Source organism: Callorhinchus milii, unplaced genomic scaffold (assembly GCF_018977255.1).
Source record: "Callorhinchus milii isolate IMCB2004 unplaced genomic scaffold, IMCB_Cmil_1.0 Scaffold11, whole genome shotgun sequence".
Classification (NCBI taxonomy): domain Eukaryota; kingdom Metazoa; phylum Chordata; class Chondrichthyes; order Chimaeriformes; family Callorhinchidae; genus Callorhinchus; species Callorhinchus milii.
The window spans coordinates 15,195,955-15,218,936 of record NW_024704752.1 but is presented as its reverse complement, the minus strand read 5'-3'; the positions used below and the strand labels follow the sequence as shown (position 1 = coordinate 15,218,936).

At 38.2% G+C, this 22,982-nt stretch overlaps 1 protein-coding gene across 2 annotated transcripts in view; it reads left to right on the top strand.

Annotated features, from left to right (window-relative positions):
• The window catches only part of LOC103175172 (calsyntenin-2), a 144,497-nt gene that overhangs the window by 116,618 nt on the left and 4,897 nt on the right, over positions 1 to 22,982 (top strand). For both annotated transcript variants that reach the window (XM_007888011.2, XM_007888027.2), the window contains exons 7-16: positions 1,502 to 1,759; positions 2,943 to 3,064; positions 11,314 to 11,476; positions 17,132 to 17,298; positions 17,649 to 17,797; positions 18,004 to 18,230; positions 18,931 to 19,101; positions 19,804 to 19,949; positions 20,153 to 20,285; positions 22,255 to 22,439. In XM_007888011.2, the coding sequence (XP_007886202.2) occupies positions 1,502 to 1,759; positions 2,943 to 3,064; positions 11,314 to 11,476; positions 17,132 to 17,298; positions 17,649 to 17,797; positions 18,004 to 18,230; positions 18,931 to 19,101; positions 19,804 to 19,949; positions 20,153 to 20,285; positions 22,255 to 22,439 (1,721 nt within the window). The remainder of the gene's footprint in view (positions 1 to 1,501; positions 1,760 to 2,942; positions 3,065 to 11,313; positions 11,477 to 17,131; positions 17,299 to 17,648; positions 17,798 to 18,003; positions 18,231 to 18,930; positions 19,102 to 19,803; positions 19,950 to 20,152; positions 20,286 to 22,254; positions 22,440 to 22,982) is intronic.

Genomic DNA, 22,982 nt, shown 5'->3' with positions numbered 1-22,982 from the left:
TCGCATCTTTCAATGCTTCTCATCGCTATCCAAATGTGATCAAAGGACACTTTCTCAATTATGAAAACGCACTGAAGAGTACATTGAAAGGTTTGTCAAAAGGTACCAAGGCTGTGGAACTAAGAGGAAAATAGTTTCCTAACATACAGTTTAGTTTTATCAAATGAAAGCGAAAGCATCTTTAACTGATCTGCAATCTTTCTTGATGTTATCCTGCACAGAAAGCTAATTTGATTTATAAAACATAATCTTTCTCTTTGATTCTTGTTCCCAACATGCTTCAAGTTCTCGATGTGATTATTTCAGTGAAAGAGCATCCTGAAGTGCGGTGACATAAGACGTGGCCTTTGCTGAAGAGCCCCAGTTCATCGCAGGTTTCTTGTCAGACTTGTGAATCCAGCTTGGTTTGCAAAATTGTTAGACTCAATGGCTCAGTGTCAACCTCAGGCAAGGTTGTGATGGGTTGCAGGTTGAATTGTCTACCAAAATACCCTGTTCAGACTCAACCAGGAAGAATGCACGATTGAGCAAATCACTGGAGTGCCGTGAAGAGAGAAAAGCAGAACACTGGATTATTTTTTAGTAGAGAAAGAACACAATGGAATAAAAAGTTGTTATGTACATATTACTACATGTTACTATGGTCCAGAATATCCTGTGTGCAGTTACAGCCCAATTATTGCCGATAACAACATGGGAGTTAAATTTGTGACATTTCAACACAATCAATGTGATTTTCACACCAAAACACCTCCCATAAGAATAACAAATTTGCTTAGTTTCACAAGCTTAAGAATGATGGTTGACTACAATAATTTTCTGGACTTCTGTAATAGATAGCTCTTTGCACTGTTGTTCTGGTGTAAGTGTATAGTAATGCTGTGTATCATTTTGCATTCATTAATCTAATAGTTTTTTGGAGGTGTCAACCAGGTGTCTGACATGTACGGAAACCCACCACCATGATTAAGTGTATCCAAACCAAGCTGAGATTTCCATTCATCCATGTACACATGGAAATCCCAGCGATAGATTGCTGGAATGGAATGCGCACACTCTCCCTGTTGGGATGCATTCTGCCTACCTACGTCTGAAAGTATTAGGCGCAGGTTGGCAAGAGCCAAGGCCTGGGCGTCCCAGAGTTTGTGTTGGGGTAACTGCTGGAGTCTAACCAGCTAAAACCGCATAGCTTGCTATTAATATCGCTGTCTGGCAAGCTTTCCTGCTGCTTGTCCAGCTGGGACTACCCTACCCATTAGGGCTTTGGCTTGCAAAGTTAAGAGGAGCTGAGTGGGATGAATCCCTGCACCCAGTGACTGGTCTGCCCTTCCGGATCCTGCCGATGAGCCAGGCTGGGCTGTGTAGCTGGATTCCGTAGTGCTCTGCAATCTCACCATTTAAATTGTAGGCACTTGACTAATTGGAAGGTAAACCCATTTGACTTCAAATTAACGTCTGAATGTAAGTGAAATTGATTTCCTTCGTTTTGTTCATTCTGCAGGCGCGTCTTCTGAAAGCATTGACTTGCTCCCTGCTCCATTTGGTTTGTCAAATTGGACTACTGGGTTGCTGACAGATAATGGGCACGATAGCGACCTGATCTTCAGGTTTGACGGCAAACACGCAGCAAAGATTCCCGATGGGGTGATGCCCAAGAATCTCTCCAATCATTTTACCATCACGACATGGATGAGGCACGGGCCTAGCCCAGGACTAAGAGTGGAAAAGGAAACCATTCTCTGCAACTCTGATAAAACAGGTAGGGATAATGCAATGTATGATCCGCAGCACTTGCAATTATGGGATGAATCTATCGTGATCCTGTAAATTGATATTGAGTCACACTTGTAGAAACGAATGGATGTCAGATTCAGCCCACATCTGACTACTTTCTAGAGTCCCATTTGCTGCTATAATCTGCTTGTGGTCTGAATCACCCATTCTCATGCTGGAGCACATGAGGAGGAATGCCAGACTAAACTAAAAGTAGATGGTTAACCCATTCTATCCATTACCAACAGATGAGTTCCTCCCATCTCTTACATCCTCCCTTTCCTATGTCTTACATCTCCTTATCTTAACAATTACACCCCCTTTCCCATCTCCTATACTCCCATTCTTCCCCCCCCTCTCCTGTCTTCACTTCTCAATTTGTTTATCAGTGCACCCTTGTTTTACATGTACACAGCGTACATTTACCATTACAAAATGTATTTCAATCTGTAAAATTTATTTTCTCTCTGAACATAATTTCTGTTCTCCAGAGATTTTTTTTAAATAATTGAAAATCAGCAGCTCAGTGTGATAATATATACCAACGGCATCAGACAGAATTGGTTTGTTGAGTGTGGTTTTAATATACATTTGTGTTGGTAGAGTGACACTAAGGAACACAAACTGCATTATAACACGTACAATCATGACAGCTGATAGCGTGCATTAAAGATTGAGGTGAAGAAAGTCCTCACCCATTGTTAATGTGCTTCATCTCTTCCAATTTTTTTAACAGCCTGTTGTATTGTATTTGTATTTGTATTTAATGAACAGGCAATGTTTTCATTTTCCAAAATGAAGCATCAGATTGAAGGTGTCACCTATCGTAAATTAAAAGCATAAATCTCCATTATTTTATATTTGTTAAAAAAAAGTAGTGCACACTTTCCCAAATGCATTGCAAGCTGATTATGGCTTCTATTTTCTCCAAATCCCAACTTCCAAAAGCTAAGAAAAGGTTTGTCCTCTTGCATTGAATTATGTTTAATAGTCTTTGTAGAAATATTAGATTATTTATCGTAATTAATTCGAAATGATACCATTAAGCAAACTCCTATGGTATTTTTAATTGAGGTAATCCGAAGGATTCAACAGAAAGGGAATATCAGTCACAATATGATGGATTCAACAATGCAGGCAACTGACTATTTCCATTTTTGTCTATTTAGAAATGAATCGCCATCATTATGCGCTGTACGTCCACAACTGCCGCTTAGTGTTCTTGCTTCGTAGAGATTTCGACCAGATTGACACTTTCCGACCAGCTGAGTTTCATTGGAAACTAGAGCAGGTGAGCTATTGATTGGCTATCCGTGTCTAGGGAGGAAAGCGAGATAGCTGTAGACCATTTGGAATCCTGCAGAACAAATGATTTTAATCATAAAAAGACCTTGAAATGTTGAGAAGCGGTCATATCGTTTTTTTGTGCAGAATCGTCTCTTTTGTGCAGAACATCAGGCAAGATTTCTAAACAGAAAGTGTTTGAGATACATGATCCAATATTCTTGAACATATTAATTACGTACACTACTTCATGAATGTTTAAAGGGTATTTTACAGTCAATATTCCCTTTTGAAATCACTGATTAACAATTTGGAGCAGAAACTTCTCTTCCTAACTGAGAATATTGAAGTCTGTTGTTATCATTTCCACTGCCACCGTGCTTGATATCCGCTAACTCAGCTCAAACCACAGATCAATTGGCATCACAGGTCTCTAAGGTTCAGCATCCTATCATGAATTGCATTTTCCCAGTGAGCTTTCTGTCAGAGTTCAGATTAGAAACCGAGTCCCAGACGTGAAAGGATAGCGCAATCCAGAGCTTTCTTTTATATTTATTTAAAATACGCTTAACTTTTGCCAAGCCTTTATTTTTGCTTATAATACTCTGTTATATTGTCCCCCCTTTTAATCTAGCACGGTATATAACATAACCCATCCAAACCAGTGCACTGTGCACCAGATCTTTACCTGAGCCATGCGGTATATTCAGTCAACCTTCCTCATCACTTCTGTGATATGGTGGCTTTGGCCTTTCACCACCTTTTGACTCAGCTCATGAGTTTAATATGTCTAGAATAATGGATGTGACACTGTTCCCCATTCAATGGCCCAACAGTTTGTCGCTCTACTCTCTGGTAGCAAGCAACAGCCTTTCCTTTAAATTGGATTCTGCAATTAAATCAGTGGGACAACATTACTCTGCTAATAATTACTTTATGGATCCCCAGTGAGAATTTTCAAAGCATGTGGACAGAAGCACTTTGAATAAAAAGCAGCAGACTGAAGATTTCATTAATGCAGGAATGTAAAGTAACATCTTATGTCAGCCTACATTTCAGCATTTTGATTACCATCATTTTGTTTACTTCTGAAATAATTGCTTTATATGCTTGTTTTCTTGGCTCAGATTTATCTACTGCAGACCCTTTGCTGTGTGCTCCTGCCTCAGGCTAGGCTATGCACTCAAACACAACACCAGGATTGTTACTTTACATTTATAAGCTTTACAGATAAAGCTGTAATCATTATTTCACCGTGTCTTACAACGTTTTACTAATGGCCATTTGTTGAGTATTTATGCATGAAAACGATTGATTGCATTTACATATCGGCGGTTTTGGAAAGGTCTTGTAACTAGTATGATACATAAAATATCACCTTGCACGGTTTTGTTTAGGCCAATATTTTCTCTCATTTGCTTGCCTATTTTTTTTTCCTGAGGACTTGCTGGGAATACAGGGAGATGCACAGCCAGTCCAAGTATAGATATGATGAGCCAAATAACCTCCTTCTGTGCCTTAAACGTTGTGTGTCAGTCTATGATAAAGCGCAGTTTCACCTTTGTTTTCAGACTGAGGATTAGATTCACTGCCAAAAAGTTGTTTCATGCTGTTCAATTGGGGGTGGCTGGTAGGCTGGTTCTTGACTCACAACATGAGAGGGATTGTATTTAATTTGTTACTATTGTGGATTAATTTGGCAGGTGGCAGTGTAAGGGTATTGCCAATTTCCCTGGTAATGAATGGTTGCCGATTCATAGTTTGTGCACGCGCCACATTTGGCTGAGACGTATCCTCAGTTTATAGCTATTGAAATAGTCGTTTATTGTGGCTGTCAGAAAATATTTAGATTTTTGATTCACATTGGTTCCCTCTCTGATAACAATTCAGATTTAGAATTAGATACAAACCGGCACCTTGCAGTGTCTTGCTCTTCCTGTATTAGCAGCGAGGGTGATATGGTCAGGCACAGTTTTCTGGGTAACAGCTGTCTTAGTTTTCCAGGACTAGGAAAACTAGAAAACTAGAGAACTGTGGTTCTCCAGGACTAGGCTGCGTCCCACCCGTCCACCCACACACACACACACACTGATTTTCTTCTGTTCACTGCCACCATCTCGAGGAGATGGACCAATTTACTACTGTGAAGTGCTCCTTCTTGTGGCCAACTGAAAGCACGCAAGTCAATCAACAAGGAGCGAATAGAATGAGTGACAGCTCTTTCAGGGCTGAACTGGCATTTATACTGAAAATCACTTCATTTTGCAAATTTTGAGTTATTAAGCGAAATATATTTTAAAAAAATGTGTGTGCTGCAATAACACTTTCATATGCACTATCCTTTCACTCTTGAGCATAGCAAGTGGCGTTTTGCAAATTTAATACAGGATTTAAATTTTCTTTGGATATCCTATAAATAGAGACTTGATATCCCATGCGTGCCATTTCCCTTTGTTCAGTAATAAGCAGCAGAATCCTTTTTGCTTTTGTTATGGAGGAGCAAACCAATGTGCAATGTAAAACTATCAGCAATTCAAATGCACTCTTAACTCAAAGACTCAATCTGCTGAAAAAAAATTGCAGTTAATTAATAACAAAATATATTAGTCAATGTAATGAGTGAAAATCACCATTTTAATTTCCCATAATTTTTCCAAACATGGTCCAATTTCTGATTTGGATTTTTTTNCTCTAATTCTGGTCCGATGCTTTTATGGGCATTTTTGTCTTTTTGTGGCAACAAATTCTATATATGTTTGAGAAGGAAGACACCGATGATTTACAGCATGATTATGAAATGGTAATAATAGCTGGATTAATAAAAGAATAGTGCAAAAAACAGAATCTCAGGGGAAATGCTGCATGATTTTGCAGGACTGTAAATTAATCAAATTCAGGCAGTTGTAGGTATAGACTGGAGTAAGATTCCGAGTATTAAACTGTGTGGAATCAGGGATCTAATTAGTCAATTTCAGCTTGGACGACTGGGGCCTGGGAGATTAAAATCACTGTGCAGTTCACATGCTCCTCACAACGAAATGGATGAACTGCTTTGTCAAAGCCATTCAGGATAATGCAGAATTTGTTGCTCGTATTTATTTGACCTAAAAAGCATAAATTTAGCTCTGTCCCCAAGAATAAAACACCACTAAAAAGTATGCTTACAACTCAAAATGTTTAACGTAAACGCGAACAAAAATGAAGTGCTTGAATTTGTTGAATCTAGCTTTGTGGGCATTTCGAAAGTTATGTTAAATGCAATAAAGATAATTACTAGCAACCGCTTCACCGGATTATAGGGTGAAAGTTCATCCTGATAAAGAGATCCTTTCATTTTCTCAGAGCAATCTTGTCATTTAATTACTTTGTGAATGAGGCATCAAAGCAAACTCACTGTGGGGAGATATGCATAAATAACACTAGAATTAAATGAAGGCTTCAAATTTAGTGTGCGCTTTTCTTCCATAGATCACTGTGAAAATGGGAACATTTACCTGTGATACGCTGAATTTTTAAATTTCATTTCCACAAAGATGAAATTCAAGAAATAACAATTCGGAGGAAGATTTTTATATGGGTACTTGGTATGTGTTGTGCCAACAACAACAACTCACACTTCTAATAGTGCTTTCTACACAGGGTAGCATCACAGAGCCCTGGGTAGGAGTCACTTAACAGTGGCGGAGCCTGACTCCAAACGTACATATTAAATCCTAAAAAAAATTTTGCAAAAAGAGAAGAAAAATATCCAAGGGACTATCGAGGGCTTTGTGCCAAGGAACCAGACTGTTAACATGACAATCATGCAGCTAGCTACTTTGCCTGGATAATGTCAATGCAGTTTTATACCTCACTGGGAATTCTACACGAAAAAGGCAGTCAGTCAGACAACTTTGAAAAAGTAGACTCTAAAGTATGGATTGGTTAATTTAGGTGAAGACATTTAGAAATTTATGTTTTTTTTACACACATCAGAAGCATTCTTTCAACATTGATGCCAGAGCGAGAAGATGTATCAGTATATATATTAAAATACATACTTACAATGTCCTGAATATCCAATGTGAGATCAGGATGCACAGGAGAATATGATGGTGAGCACGTTCCACGAATCCAGAGGTACCATCATTAGCAAGCGTTGTATAGTGACTGTGCGCATCTCCATAGGGAGGGCAAATCAGATACAGAATCACTTAAAACACGTAATTCCTAACAGCTGCTTCCACAGTAGCATTTACAGGTTGTATTCAAGACATCTGTCTGAATCTACGTGCTGGGTGAGACCTAAAGGGGCAACAACATTTTGAGGGGAAAATGTAGCTTATTTGGGGAGCTTCTTCAATCATCTGACTTGTATCAGTGGAGCAGATAAGCTGTATTCTGTTACTTTAATTCATTTCTTTCCTTGATCTCAAGTCTGTTGGTCTTCCAATTTTCCAAACTTCAGTTTCTCCTACAAATCTACAGTTTGTTGAAACTCGAGCCTGGTTTCACCTCATCTTTCAATTGTTTGTGGGGGAGGGAGAGATTTTCAACCTCCATTTCTCTCCCTTCATCTCCTAGGGGCACGAGGTGTATCTCCTGTTTACTAGGTGGCAATGGCTGTTAAAATATTTTCGATAGTACGATGTTCAAATACAGCTTGCAGTCAGGAAGATAGATTACTCCAAGTATCACAATAAACAAGGATTCCATTTTTATCAAATATTTATCTTGTTTGTGTGGGCCACACTGATGCGTATTTAAATGGGGCTAAATGCTTTTGTGTTTTTTTAATGAGCTGACATGTATTGATTGATTGTCCATTTTGTGAGGCAGACATTGTGAACATGACTGTTTGACTGAAGCTCAGACACTGCCGTGGTGAATGCATTTCTCTTGAAAACAGTAATTCCAATTTTAATAACCTGCTGCAAAAGGAACAAAAATGTAGGAGGATTAGCAAGTTCTATTGATTCCAACCTTGTTACATTTTCAAATTAGCCTCCTGAGTGTAGATTAATGGACACTCTTGTCACGTTTAGCTGTAAGCTGTCTCTTAGTGTATGTCCTTCAAGTGACAGTGAGACGAAAAGTGTACAACACATAATTACTAGTTGAATGTAATGCAGAAACTAGCCTTCAGTTGAGATGTCCTTCATCTCCTTTCAGGCATTACTCTTGGGTTTCTTTCAACATGTTAGCCTGAGGCTCTATCACCTTTCAGGCCATCAGTTGTAAAATGCATTGCTCAGATCAGAGACCATACAACGGATGTACAGCACTCGTCATTCAATATTATCCAAAGAAAATTACATATCAGTAAAATGTTGCTTGGTTCAAAGCATAGAATTACTTAGATTACAGCACTGAAACAGGCCATTCAGCCCAACTATTGTGTGCCAGTGTTTATATTCCACATGAGCCTTCTCATCCCTTCTGCCGGTCCCCTTCCCCTCTGTCTAATCCATCTATCGGGCCAGTCTCTGTTGGTGTGTGATTTGTCAACAAGTAAGGGAACAAAATTTGACTATGGTATATCTCAAATCCATTCCTTCTTTCCCCATAGAACGAAATGGTCCACCTCTGGAATCTTAGGTGTTCAAATTCTTGGTTCTATAATTAAGTCATTTTACAAACACAGCAGCTCATTGCTTGCTTCTTTTGTCACTCGTACAGTTCCAAACATTTCCTAATTACACATTTTCAAATCAGAGTAAAAGGATTCTGTTGTAAAAAAAAAGTTAATCCTGTAGGCATGCTTTATTCCTTAGAAATTCTGTCATGTAAAGTAAGTAATCTTTCATCTGTATACCCACAGGAAATAATAACAAATCTTTTCCCTTTTCAACACTTCCATTGTAATTTCCTACAGCTTTGGGAGCTTGTACAAGCCATAGCGATCTCAGGGGTATTCTTTTACATACTTAGTGTTCTAACATTGTGGCAAATCTTGCTATGCCACCTTGTTGGTCTCGTCTCGCTCTGACATTAAAACAGAGTTATGAAAAGAAAATTGAATGTCAGATGGTATCAAACTGAGGGGCTTTGTTCCTTGAGCGACAAACGAATGTAGGAAATAATCAGAGAATTACATCTTTTGTTGAACTTTTTGCTCTCTTGGTGACGGTGTCGTTTTGTGAAGGAATGTACTGTTTTTACAACCAGGAATTGTAGGCACTGATGGGCAAATAATTCAAATCATGTGCAAATATAGGAGCTCCCTGGCTGAGCTGTAAAACGGGTGTAACTACTGTACTACTGTAGGCATTTTAAAAAACAATGTAAGAGATTCAGGAGCCCACAAACTCCCTTGGCAATTTTTCTCAGTTTCCAACAAGGTGATAAATAACAGCTTTGAATGTAAGAGTTTTTTTTCACCCAAATGACATTAAATATACGTTGTGTTAGATATAGTCCTGATTGTTTTCACTGCTTTATTTCTTCACCATTCACTGGCACTGTTCATGGATCTCAGAATTGGAGAAGCACAGCTCCCCTTCGTATTAAATAATTAATGAAGTACCCTTGGAGCAGAAATGAAATGCATACTTTTTGGGGGCTTGTTGCAATTCTTTTGCAAGTAGGATTTATAAGGTTGCGTTTTGAAAATTTACAATTCAAATAATTTCCTTATTATATTATAGGCACAATGGGGCAATAGCTTGCTGTTTCCTTTGTGTGAACAGCCAGAGCAATAGGAAGTAAACAGTTGGTGCCACAGTTATCTTTCCTGAATCAGTTCACTGTATGAAATTGGTGTAATGGTACTCCAACATGCAGGCTAATACCCTATTTAACTGCCTCTGAAGACAGGCAAATCTATCATGACAAAGGGAGTTCCTTCCAAAGGGAGTTCCTTCTTCCTGAGGTGGCTTTTTTGGTCTTCATCTCACCTCGAGGGACAACAACAACCGACTTGACAAGGTTAAACTTTACTGCTATGTTTTTGGCCACCATGTTTCCTATGTGGGGATGGGCTGTATATTGCAATGAAAGGCATTGCTTGTCCATTGTGCATGATTATGGTGTGGTCACTGGCGATGCCCTGTTCAAGTACATTTGCTGACTTCACGCATTTATTTAGCAGATGGCCAGAGATGGCATTACTGCTGACAGCTCGGAGGATCTTAGAGTGCTGTTGGATATATCAAATGCAAGGATTATTATTATATCACTTTTTTTTAATGTATCATTCCTAAAGCGCTGGCACAGGGAACAACAAGGTATGCTAAACTCTGCATCAGATTTATATATTATCTGCAACAAATGAGCGAAAAATTCCCACACACTCTCACCATATTGGTATTTGGTGGTGATACAAAGAGCCTTTCAAGAGAAGTAGGCCTCAGATTTCAAATCCATATCTGATTAAGTAATTCTGAACATGCTCCACGATGGCTCAAAGATGACTTCCATGATCTACGCCAAATGAAGACGCGAATGGGTTTATTGTTATTATAGCACTCTGTCATCTTTTATCTTCATTTTCCGATGCAAATTAGCTGCACCATTAATCACTGGCAATTCAGCACAGTCAATGTGCCTGTTTTGAAGCTGGAATCAGAGCAGGCAGCTGCGCATTGTATATCAGTAAGATCAGGAATTTTGCTATGGAGCAACATTTCTGATGTGCTGAAGAACAAAATAGTGTAAGCGTCAGATGCCAAAGAAAAAAAACTATTTTTTAAAAAAAATTCTTTGCTAGGATGAATAAAATCTCATTTTCAGAGATTAGACAATTGAATAATGATGAAATCCTGTTTCATGCATCTGCTTTAAGCAGATCTATTTGTTTTGTTTTACTTATTTCTATAAAATCTGAATGCTAGGTTAAAAGGCACATCTAAAATATCAAGCTCAGTTGAGCTATTTCGGGAACAAATCTTAAAGTGGAGCTGGCAATTTTTAAAAATATAATGACAGCGGGAACACCTATTGGCTTGTTAGAATATTACCATCATAATAAAATTCCAGTCAATGTTCTGGCATTTACTGAAAGCGAGAAAGAGTAGGCAAGCAATTAAATAATTCAACTCAGGTATTAGCATAATGCATCTTGTATGTCATAACATAATGTGTTTTCTGAGGTTGATAATGGCACCATAAACCACTAAAAGTTAGGAGATACTGCTGGATAAATTAACACATAAGCTGAGTAATGGACTATCAAATTATTTGATGGAATCTGGGATGTTGCAAACTATTAAAAAGTGATCAATGGATTGTCTACTTCTCAGAAGAAGTGAAACTAGTTTTTCTTCTCCTTCGTTTTAGATCTGTGACAAAGAATGGCATCACTATGTTGTTGATGTTGAATTTCCCTTGGTGACGTTATATGTGGATGGGGTGGTATACGATCCATACCTGGTTACAGATGATTGGCCAATCCACCCATCGCACATTGACATGCAACTAACTGTTGGGGCCTGTTGGCAAGGTAAGTACTCAAACAGTGGCAGATGATGGATAGTGTGAGATTGCATTGACTGTATGGCTTTACTCTTAAGAAATTTGGACTGGATTAAAAGGGCCATTGCTTGCACCAAACTAAATGCATTGTAGAAATAGGAACAAACTATTGACTTAATAATAAGATAGCTTTACATCTTAGAATAGGCCCTTACACATCCGATCTTCAAGGTCACATGGTACTTCCTACCTTTTCTGGCAGGATCTCTTCGTTACAAAGGCTTCTTTCAAAAACTAACATCTGTAACTGGTTATAAGGGAGCTGCTACAGTTCTGGTGATTCACTGCACCCTCCTGTACAATGAATTACGCTAAAAAAAATGGTTATCTCTAGCATGATATGACACTCGCTACATCTCACAGAATGTATGCAAGGCATCAAACCACCTCACATACTAAGACAGCTCGGCTGGAGGGTCAAGTATTTCTCTGCTTCCAAGAGGTGAGTGGCCTCAGTTGATTTCATGTCGATTTTATTTTTATATTTTGGATGACATTTGAATTAACTGAGGTGCTATTGTTTTATACCTCGAGTCAGTATTCCCTGGTCAGTTTTGAGATGAAGCTTCCTGTTCTCTAACCCGCAATCTCCTTTCACTGGAAAACCTAGGAAGAGCGTTTCTAATTCACGATCTTATCCTTATAGCCCGTCTACATCTTATGCTGTGAATGCGTGCTGAGGCTGGTCAAACTCATTTCACTCAAGACTCAGAAGAGAAGGAACTGAAAATGACCGCAATATATTCAATAAACTAGACAAAGGTGTTCTGCGAGGCTAATTATTTTGTGTGTATCATTGACATAATCTTTAGCTGAAAATAAAGGTTACCGTTCAATGTAGGATTGCCACCAGTCCTATTCTGCTTATGCTGGGAATGGTGAGCTGAATATTGCATTTCCACCAGCACCGTTGGGTCAAGGAGATCCAGCATGAGTTGGGACATAAATCAGTGGTCAATATGAATATATTGTAATAATTTTGTCTCGAAGATGTGATAAGGCTCTACATCAAATACAAGGATTATTATTAATTATAATAAAGAGATGTGGAGCAAGTTAACACCTAGCGTAGTCAGACCACTGAGTTCCTTTCTAGTTTTATTAGAAGTGACAGTTGAGATATTCGGAGTGCGTGCATTTTCCTTTTGCAAATGTACACTACCAATTGCGTTTGTCACATTTGCAAAGAATTCTTTTTCTCTTCCTTTCACCTAAACTAATTGGCTAAATGAGTGCTGCAAAGGTTTTTTTTGCAGTAGCATTAGCTTGTTAATTAACGTGCAATTAGACCTCCTATCTGATATCTGTCTGTCACAAACAACAGGCTTTCTATTTTGGCAGAAACATGTGAACTCTTTGAATTTGTAAGTCAAGACTCTTCAGTTTTGAAGGTTAATGCTGCAGGAAAGCCAACCTGTTCTCTGCCCATTGTAACAGTGGGCGCTAAAGAATAGCTGTAGTGAATTATGAGGTAATTATCCAATCTATGCTTTTCACCCTTTGGAACAAAGATTGAAAAATTCATATTGTTCAGAAGATTGCGTTAAATTGACTTAGAAGAGGCTGTTATCTTTGTGCGATGCACCATGTAACAGTGTTCTCCTTTACATTTTTAGAAAGGAAGGGTTTTGTGACACCAGTTTTACCAATTTTAGTCTGGATGCAAGTGCTTATTATATTACGTACCAGGACCTTTATCTTTCTTCACATTAGATAAGCATCCATGATTCCTACAATTTTTTTTGAGTAATATGTACAGGATTTGTACAACCTTTTACATACTAAATACCTTGAGGTCCTACATATACATATATGCACACACAAGTGCACGCAAAGATAAGAAAACATACAAACAGTTTCTGAATCACGTATCCATTCTATTGTTAGGCATCACAAGGTGCATTTTGCAATTTATAATATAACTTAGACGTGTAATTATAATTTGTTGAGAGCGTCTTTGTTTGGATTCTGTTTTTTTTAAGCAAATGAATATTAGTTTCACAGTACGATAGAAGATGGCTGTGCATCTTCTTTTTGCGTACCGGACAAACAACAAATGTTGGAAATGCAGAGCAGGGCAAACAGTATCCCAAAAAAAATATTCAAGTTTCATGTGTGATTTTCAATCCACTTTTTTCCTGTTTCTTCAGAATATGAAACCACTGCATGTGGCAATACAATTAATTTTTCTCAACACCTCAGATTAGTTTTTTTTAAATACTGGAATGCAACTATTTCTTACTGTGAAAGACTTCTTTGCTTTTCCAATTGCACAGTACAATTTCCTGGCAAGCAGGATGCCCAGGAGAATCATTCTATTTTTTTGGATCTGTGTCTGAGCCATCTTAAAATCTCCCAGGATACGAACAGAGGCATTAATGCTGGAAGGTTTTTCTCAGGAATCCTGCAACAACTACTGAATGTTCCGAACCCATGAGGAATTGCAATGTATATATAGCAGTGATTTCCTTTCTCCCCGTTATACCTTCACCTGGTCAGACTGCAGGTTTTTTGATAATCCGATGAAAGGTATAGCTTAAAAACCTATTCATTGTGTATGGATTTGAGCCAGGTATTCCTTAAGATCATGTATAGGCTGGTAATTGAATGTTGGGATCTTTCCTTCTGTTTTGCTCGGTTTTACTTGGCTGTGAAGTTGTTTAAGGTACTTATACTTACTGTACAAAATGTAATGTACTATACAAAATGGCCAACGGCCTCAGACACATAAAACCTGCAGATAGGCATGGGAACTGTGTGAAAGCACTGCCTTCAGAGAAGGTGAGATAGTATTGAAAGGGTGAGAAAATCTTCTTCTTTGAAATAACATGGACTTAAAAGCATTATTGATTCTGCTGAAACAACCCATCTCCAATGGGAAACCTGCCTCCATCAGTGGATATAATTTAACTTGGAGAGGATATTAATTTTGATGCTTCGAGAAGGTGATTGATGGAAGATACCCCTGCAGTTGCTCATTTCCATTATTCTATTTCTGCAATGATCCCATGCTCCGCATTACTGTGAGAGGAGCACAGAAAAGAATCGAGTGACATAATTAAAAACTGTGCACCTGTGACAAAAGAGGTGTAAAATGATAGGTTTATTCTGGGTCCGTATTACCAACAGAACATGCAGAATACAATTAAATCAGAGACGATTCTCTCTTGCTCTTGCTGTCTATCTCTATCTAATGTATATTTACATAGACATACAGTTATTGATTGGTTGTTAATTAAAAAGTGGCACTCATGCAAGAATAGTGCACTTGCAGTCAGAAACAATGAGTCTATCAATGTGAGACCCGGATAGATAATGATCCTTGATGCAGTCTGTTACTGTCACAAGTGCCATAAGTAGAGAATTTTTCCATTAGATTTTATCGTACTTATTAGCGGAAAACTGTGGCTTGAATTATATGACTGCTTATATCTTGTATTCAATCGGTTTACTGAAGCAGGTGGCGATGTGGTTGCTGCAGTTGGCTGATAGTAGCAGATAACAATATTGTTAAAGTTCTTTGAGAGCAGCTATAAATGAATACAAAGTGCAAACTGTAGATAAACCAATTTTATTACTTTTGGGGGATTTTTAAAGTTTAGAGATAAGCTTCAATTGCTCGGCTACATGCCTACTTGAAATAAGCAGGATGCCCTTTTCTGAGGGTACCTGCTGGTAATCTTGTATAAATGGTTTCTTCTTCAATCATGAACAATATATAAAATAGCTGAAGTTGGCTCCTGCTCGTTTTAAATTTTGTACCTACACGATTTGTTCAACAATGCGCAAGTATAATAGTTCCAGTGAGGGAGACAATGACACACATAGTTTCCTCCTGTGCATGTTAATTTCTATGATTTGTATGTGATCTCATAACGGCATCTGATTTGCAATATTCCAAAAATGGATGGGAAGTGCTAAACTGGAACAAGCTTTGTGAGCTGTGCCACAATGTGTAAGTACAGACGTTGTTTCGCACGTCGTAAAATGACCCTGTAGATTAAATAGCTCAGTACTGCTGAGGTATCTAGATAGAAACAATCAGTATCCCATGTGACACCAGGGGGCAAATCCAATCACCCTCCAAGCTTACAATGATCCTGGTTTAAATCTAAATATAAACAAGATAAGGAACACAAAATTGTTCCACTTCCACTGTACACCTTGAGTTTACAACAGGGAGTATGTCAATATTAAGTAATCCTGATGAGGGTAAAAAGTGGCAGCCCTATTATTCCCGACTGTGTGTTCTCATCAATGCCATTTAGGAAAAGTCTTACAGATCCTTCCTTTGAGAACACCCTGCTCGTTATTGCAGTTGCCAAGCATAATGGTTCCACTGAGGGATGGACTCCTATCTGTGTGATTTCACATTCATCGAGTCAGTTAGGCATACATAATCTGTGCTAATGGACATAACCTTGCTTGTTTTGGTCTTTTGCCTACTGATGCCATCTAGTGTGTGCTTCAGCAAAGACTGACCGAGTACCGAACAGTGTCATAGGAATACAGGGAACAATTAATTATATTCCAAACAATGAAATGGTACTTTGTCCAACATCATTCAGATAAAAGAATTTGGCTATAATATTTTTTAATTCTCAATATCAACATGAGATGAGTGCATGGAAGCAGCCATTATAACCTTTACCATCTTATTTGGCTTCTGAAGGGATAATATGCGCATAATAAGAGTAAGGCACATCACGTGATATAAGAAGAACAGGGACAGTCGATTTTGGCCCTAATACTACAATAATGTTATAGTTTATTTTATAACATTAATTATGTGTGATTTATATCGTCGAGCCTAACACAGTATTTTACTTAGCAATGTAATAAGATATATAACTATCTACATTTCTGGTAAATATATAATCAGTATGAGCAAAACATTTTAATCTAAGGACATCATTAGCTTTACTAAATACCTGCACATCTGGTAATGCCGACACTGATGTAAGAAGGGATCCTTTCCCGTATTGCTTCAAGAGCTTAAACTGGTTCATTGCATTGTAAAAATTGCTTTTAGCTCATGTCTAATTAGACCAAAAATCCTTTTTTTGTTGTAATGAGGAACAGCATGTGAGATCATGGGAGGTTTACCATGCAACTAATTATGACTTTCTGATCCAAAGATCTTATTATAAAGTGTCAGCCTGTCTCAATTGGTGGTACTTTTGCCTCTGAATCAGATGGTTGTGGTTCCAAGACCCCTATCAGGTTATTGAGCTCATAGTCTAGGCTGTCACTTAAGTGTAGTGTAGCGGAAGCGCTGAATTGTTGGAGATGCATTCCTTTGGATGAGAGATTTAACTCACTCGCCCTGATAAAATTGGTCACTGACTTCACGTTGCTTGTGTGACATTAAGGTGCACAAATTGGTTACCACATTTGCCTACAGATGCACAATTACTACATGTTGCAGTATACGTATGAAGTGCTTTGAGACAAATGAATGTATTAAAAACAAAAGTACCGCAGGTGCTGTAAACCTGAAATAAAAGCAGAGGTCACTGGGAACACGCAGCAGGTCAGGCAGCATCTATGGCGAGAGCAAAATTAGTTAAACGTTTCAGGTCTATGACTGTTCATAAGAATTAATCAATTTATTACCTTTTAGGTGGCGAGATCGTGAAGCCTCGATTTGCCCAGTTTTTTCACGGTAGTCTTGCTGGCTTGTCTATTCGACCGGGCAAGATTGAGAGCCAGAAAGTTATCTCCTGTCTGCAGGCCTGCAAGGAGGGCCTAGATATAAATTCTTTGGAGACACTTGGCAAGGAAATAAAGGTGAGAGATTGCATGGGTTCAGATCTGTACTGATGAAAAATGTACTAATGATTTATCAATGGCCGCTAAATGTTGATTAACACATGGAAAGACTTTCATAGACATGAATGAGGTCAGAACAGAACTGAAAATATTTATGTTTCATTACTTTTTAATGCCAAATAATTAGATCTTATATTTATAATTTCATTGGTTGATCTTTCCAAAAATGCCTAACAAGCAATCTTAATATATTTATTTTATCCTCCTAAACAAATTATTTGATTTAACTATACAAGGAAAGCACAATATATTTTGTGCTCTAAGATCAAGTGATTCTCTGTGTTAATGTTCTGCTTGCTGTTTCCCAGTTTCACTTCAATCCAGCTCAGTCAATTGTGGTGATGGAAGGAGAAGACATTGACATTATAAATCGAGCAATGCAGCAGGTAGCATACATCAACTCAAGACAGTTTCCAACACCTGGCATTCGACGCTACAAAATTTCAACTGTAGCCCAGTGAGTTACCCATAAACTGTATTGTTCGCCGAGTGACTTGGTCAACAATCCCCCAAATACAATTGTCCATTTACTTTGTGGCTGGTTATAGGATATTGATGTGCGCATGTTAGCTGCTGTGTTCGCCTTTTACGGAATTGTTTTAGGGTATGATCAGTTGGATTCCAACTAGCGGGTGGTGATAATTTTCTTTTTGATCTCTCCAGGTGTTTTGGTGAGGACAATTGCATCAGCATCGCAGACATAGATGCGTACATTGTTGTTCTTCAGCCTGTTGAACCCAAGATTACAGTGAGTGGATTGGACCATTTCTCGAGACCGGCCTCGGAGTTTGAAAGCACCAGAGGTGTCCTGCTGTTCCCAGGCCTCAGGATCATCAGCACAGTTAAAAAAGAGCCGCAGTCTGAAAGAAGGCTCCACACAGGGGCCAAAGGTTTGTCAGTTTTTGAGGTTTATCCCAAGAATTGAGCGAAGCAAATGAAAAGAAGCACTTTTCAAGTGAAAACAAATGGGAGAAAGTCAGTGAAACAGAAAGGCTTTGAGGCATCAATGAAACACTACCTGTTCCCAACAACCACCAATTGCCTATTCCTTTAAAATATAATCCCTTATCCTCGTGGTGATATTTTTTTCTAGGTTTCCTTGCTCTTAATTCATCCAAAGGGTATTTAGTGTCGGGATTAATCCTCTGTGCAAACCAAACATTTGAACCAGAAAGCTGTTGAAGCTGAATCACTGGGGATGAGAGATAAATAGATAGATCCTTGGGGAGTCGTAGCATTAAATATTACGGCAAAAAGGGTGGCATTTTCTTCGCCTCTAAACTACTCACATTCTCTTTAACACCATGCATCCTCCTCCATGTGATCGACTCGTGTAACCATTAGCTCATATTTTATGTCCCAGCCTAGAGGAGATCTGGCAGAGCATCTAGCGGAAATCAACCTGTTGGAAAGCATCAAAGATACTCGGATTCCGAACCTCTGCATGAACTTTACTGTCTGAGTTGTGACTTTTTTGTTCTTTTAACAACTACTGACTTCCAAGGAGAAATTATTTGCTTAGAAATTCCAAATCTCTATTTGGGCTCATTAATATCTTTCTTATTTTTCTGGAAAAAAATTGTTTTGCAGTCCGTCAACCATCTGCTGCAGAAGAAATTGTTCACAACTTGGATTACTGTGATATTTTGATAATTGGGGATGAATTGAATTCCGAACAGGAGTGCCTGGAACTGGAATCGACTGAGCTTCATGGGAAGCATCTGGAATTCACAAATTCCACCGCAGGAATGTCCATTTATGGTAATAACCTTTTGTTTTGCCGAGTTTCGTTATTTATTTGAACAACATTGAGAATCTCGCTAATTAATTTTTGCAGAATTAAATGTACGGCATTCTCCATGTTAAAAAAAAGGACTTTAATCAGTGTGCAACAGCATACGCATCACATACAAATGCACATTACATTGTATGGCATGTCATAATATCCTTACACGTAACAATAACATCAACAACTTGATTTATATAGCTCCCCTCATGCAATGTAGCGTCCTAAAGTGCTTACAACAAACGTGAGCCCACAATATACATAGTTGCTACACTTCACAGTATATCCTTTGAAGCTCTTTGAATCATCCTCCTTATTATTATTAAACATGCAATGATTATTCAATGGCTGAATATGTTTAGCTGGAGGATGAACATCAATTATTCAACGAGCCCTGTGCAGCTGCAGGACTACTGTGGATCCTGTTCAGAAGGACAGGATTTGGAATGCCCTTCCTTCCAACATAGTGCTCCGTTTTTGTCCTCATTGCTTTATGTTTTAATCAGCTTTTGCTTTACAGTTTATTTCAACATTGAAGAATAGGATGTAATTTTTCAAGTATTGAGCTGCTCAATCAATTCAAAAAAAAATCAATGAGCATTTTTAGTTGAAGGGCGATTTTCACTTTGTCAAGACTGTCTCCTGTGTCGTGAGACTGATTCTGTGTTTTGCCTCAGGTGTGGATTCCATGGGAAACTATGAACACGTGCTTCGCAAAGTGAGGTATCGCAACTGGCACACTGCCTCCATTTTCGGGCGGAAGTTCAGGCTAACGTGCTCAGAGCTCAATGGTCGCTACACAAGCAATGAATTTAGCTTAGAGGTGAGAAAAAAGTCAAATGGGTTACATACATATTAACCTTGCTGATATGGATTAAAGCTGCATGGAAGAGTTGCTTAATACAAGTGTTGTATGTAATTTACTTAGACAGCAATAAAGCACTTAGAAGCTAGTTGGCACAAGTGCCGTGAAAATTGATTTAATTTGGCAAGGTAATATTGACCACCTTGGTTTCCTCTGTCTAGGTGAATGTTCTCCACAACATTAATCTCATGGACCACGCTAATCATGTGGTTGTTCAGCCCCAGTTCCTCCAGTCTATCCATCATTCGCTACCTGGTCTCACAGGTCATAACCTTAACGCTGCACATAACTCAGGTAACCAAATCATATTCTTCAGGAAAAGGCGTGCAAAGCATTAGAATGACACCATGTTTATTTTAAATATTAATATTGTACAGCCAAAAATGCAGAGTTGTGAATTTTTCAGCACAATGGATACTGACTAGGAATGAATATTCAGAGTAATTGACTTTTTAAATTGTGGATTTTGAGCTTTACAATCTCAGATGATTCTGTTCCAATCCCACGGTAGTAGAACTGGTTGCAACTGTGTGAACAGTCTCTCAAGCTCGGAATAATAAATATAGAGAACTAGTCTGTGCCAAACAGGGAAATTGGATGTATAAATCCACTAGACTCAGCAAACTAAAGAAAACTGCATTTCATGATGACAGGGTGTACACTAGACAAGTGTGAAAGTCAAAACAATTTTGAAGACATTCAAGGAAGGCTTCAAAATATTCTCATTGTCAGGAATCAAACTTGGGACGGCATGAGCAGAGTTTATAATTTGTACTAGTTTACTATATGGCAATGGTCTTCAGTAAATTATATTGCAAAGAATATTGAAGCCTTGAATTGTCTAAGCAATATTCAATTTCCCCTTTCCTTCCCCTCAAAAAACATTTAAATTGAAGACAGCTAACCTTTACCTGCCTTACAAAACTACTAGTTAGGTATAGGTGTAGGGCTATTGCGAATTTCATCCCCAGATTCTATACTTTTTGCTGATTATCAGATTAGATGTATTACAATGTCTATATGAAATACCGTATGATAAAAAAAGAATATTAATTCCTGTCCCGATTTGTGAGTGAGAACTGTTGTGAATGCTATTCCCTTGTGCTGGCAATGCTGTGAAATAATGCAGAGCTGAATTTATGTTTTTGTACTTTCAAAAATGTAACAACAATTCTTTCAGAAGCACTGGTGCAATTTCATGAAAGAAATCCCAAATTATCAAAGTTATCTGGCTGTACGTCACTCTAATGAAAGCACTACAATTGAAAATTGGAATTTATGTTTCAATGTATTGTGAGATTTAGGACAGCAGAACATGGCTCTAATTTACTTCATATTATTTAGACTTGGATAACTTCCTGTCTACCATAAGTCTTTCATATCAGAAACTTAGTATAGTTATGTTGTCATTTCAAATCACTGCAGTCTTTGCCTGTCCTATTTTTCTCTAGGAGCACGCTATTTAGAAAAAATATAACGTTCTTTCCATTCAATCCAAAACAACTGCCCTTTTCAAAAGGTATTCAAATTATGTTGCGCTGTGGATTTTGTTATCTGTAGCCTGGATTGCCTCATAAAGTAGAGAAATGGTTTCCTCATGTATGAAATCGATCTGTTTTCTGTAATTGTCACTGTGAGGAATGGATGGCAGATGTTAATTTATGTTCACTTTTCTTCCCCAACTTTGAGTGGATGAAGCAGTTAGGGATCGTCTTTAGTTAAATCATATTGCAAGAAGATTTCCCTGCCCATATGGCATAAGAGTTACAGAATAATCTTAGTTGATGTAATCTTCAGTTCCAGCCCTGGAGAATTTTATAGGCCAACATTTTTTTTGTCTGTATCCAGCTCCCATTACATCTCTGCCTGAACCTTGACTTCCAGCTGAATGCTTTAACTCAGAGTACAATGTAAAGTACCCTTTTGTCTTGCAGCATTGAATGAAGGGAAAGACACCACTTCTTTTGAAGTGGTTGTAAGCCAGTGCTCCAGGGAAGAATCCATCACTGTCCACTTCCTCATTCTCTCATCTGGCCCATGTTCAAGCCACTGCCACTTTGTGTGACATTGTATTGTTTCCAAAAATCTGTATTGCCAATCTGAGACTAAGTGATGCTATTTTTACCTTCTAATGGGAATAAAGATTTCAGTCCTTGCGCCATCAATTCCAAACGCTTTAAAATAGATAACGCTGCCTGGTAGCAAGATCTTATTATCTCACTGATATGTATTGTATATAACTCTTTGTGTTCTTTTTTTGTAGTTATTCCAAGTGCTGCCACTATTGTCATTGTAGTGTGCATTAGTTTCCTGCTCTTCATCATTGTTCTGGGAGTCTTTAGGATTCGAACAGCCCACCAGCGCTCCAGTCGAGAAAATGAGGGTGGGAAAGACAGCGAGATGGACTGGGACGACTCTGCCCTGACTATTACTGTTAACCCCATGGAGGTAGAGTATAGTGAAACGATAAGTCAGACTGTTTGAGCATTTCTGATTCAGGAAATGTGGAAATATTTCAGTTTTAAGAATATCCAAAGCTTAGTGATTTACTTTTACTGCAAGCAATGAAAGAATGTGGTGGTATTAATAATAATCCTTGCATTTGATATAGAGACTTATCACGTCTTCGAGACGCCTCAAAGCGCTTCACAGAATAGACCGTGAAGTGAATTGACTGTATATTTTGTGGGCAAATGCATATGTGTTTGCTCATTTGAAAATCTTATCAGGAATTCTATTAATCTCTGAACCTTTAAGTCAGTGGAAGATCCCATATCTCATTGGGAAGGATTCGCAGCCTCTCATTCCTGATAAGGAACTTTATCAGATGCAAAGATTATTTATATTATAAAAGTATTAAGACAAAAGGTGTGAATAAATGTTGATGCACTGAATATTTTAACAAGTCCCACTGGAACATGCACTGCTTATCTCAGTGCCTTGGGACGTCCTCCTGACATGAAGGGTGCTATACAAATATAATTTGTTGTC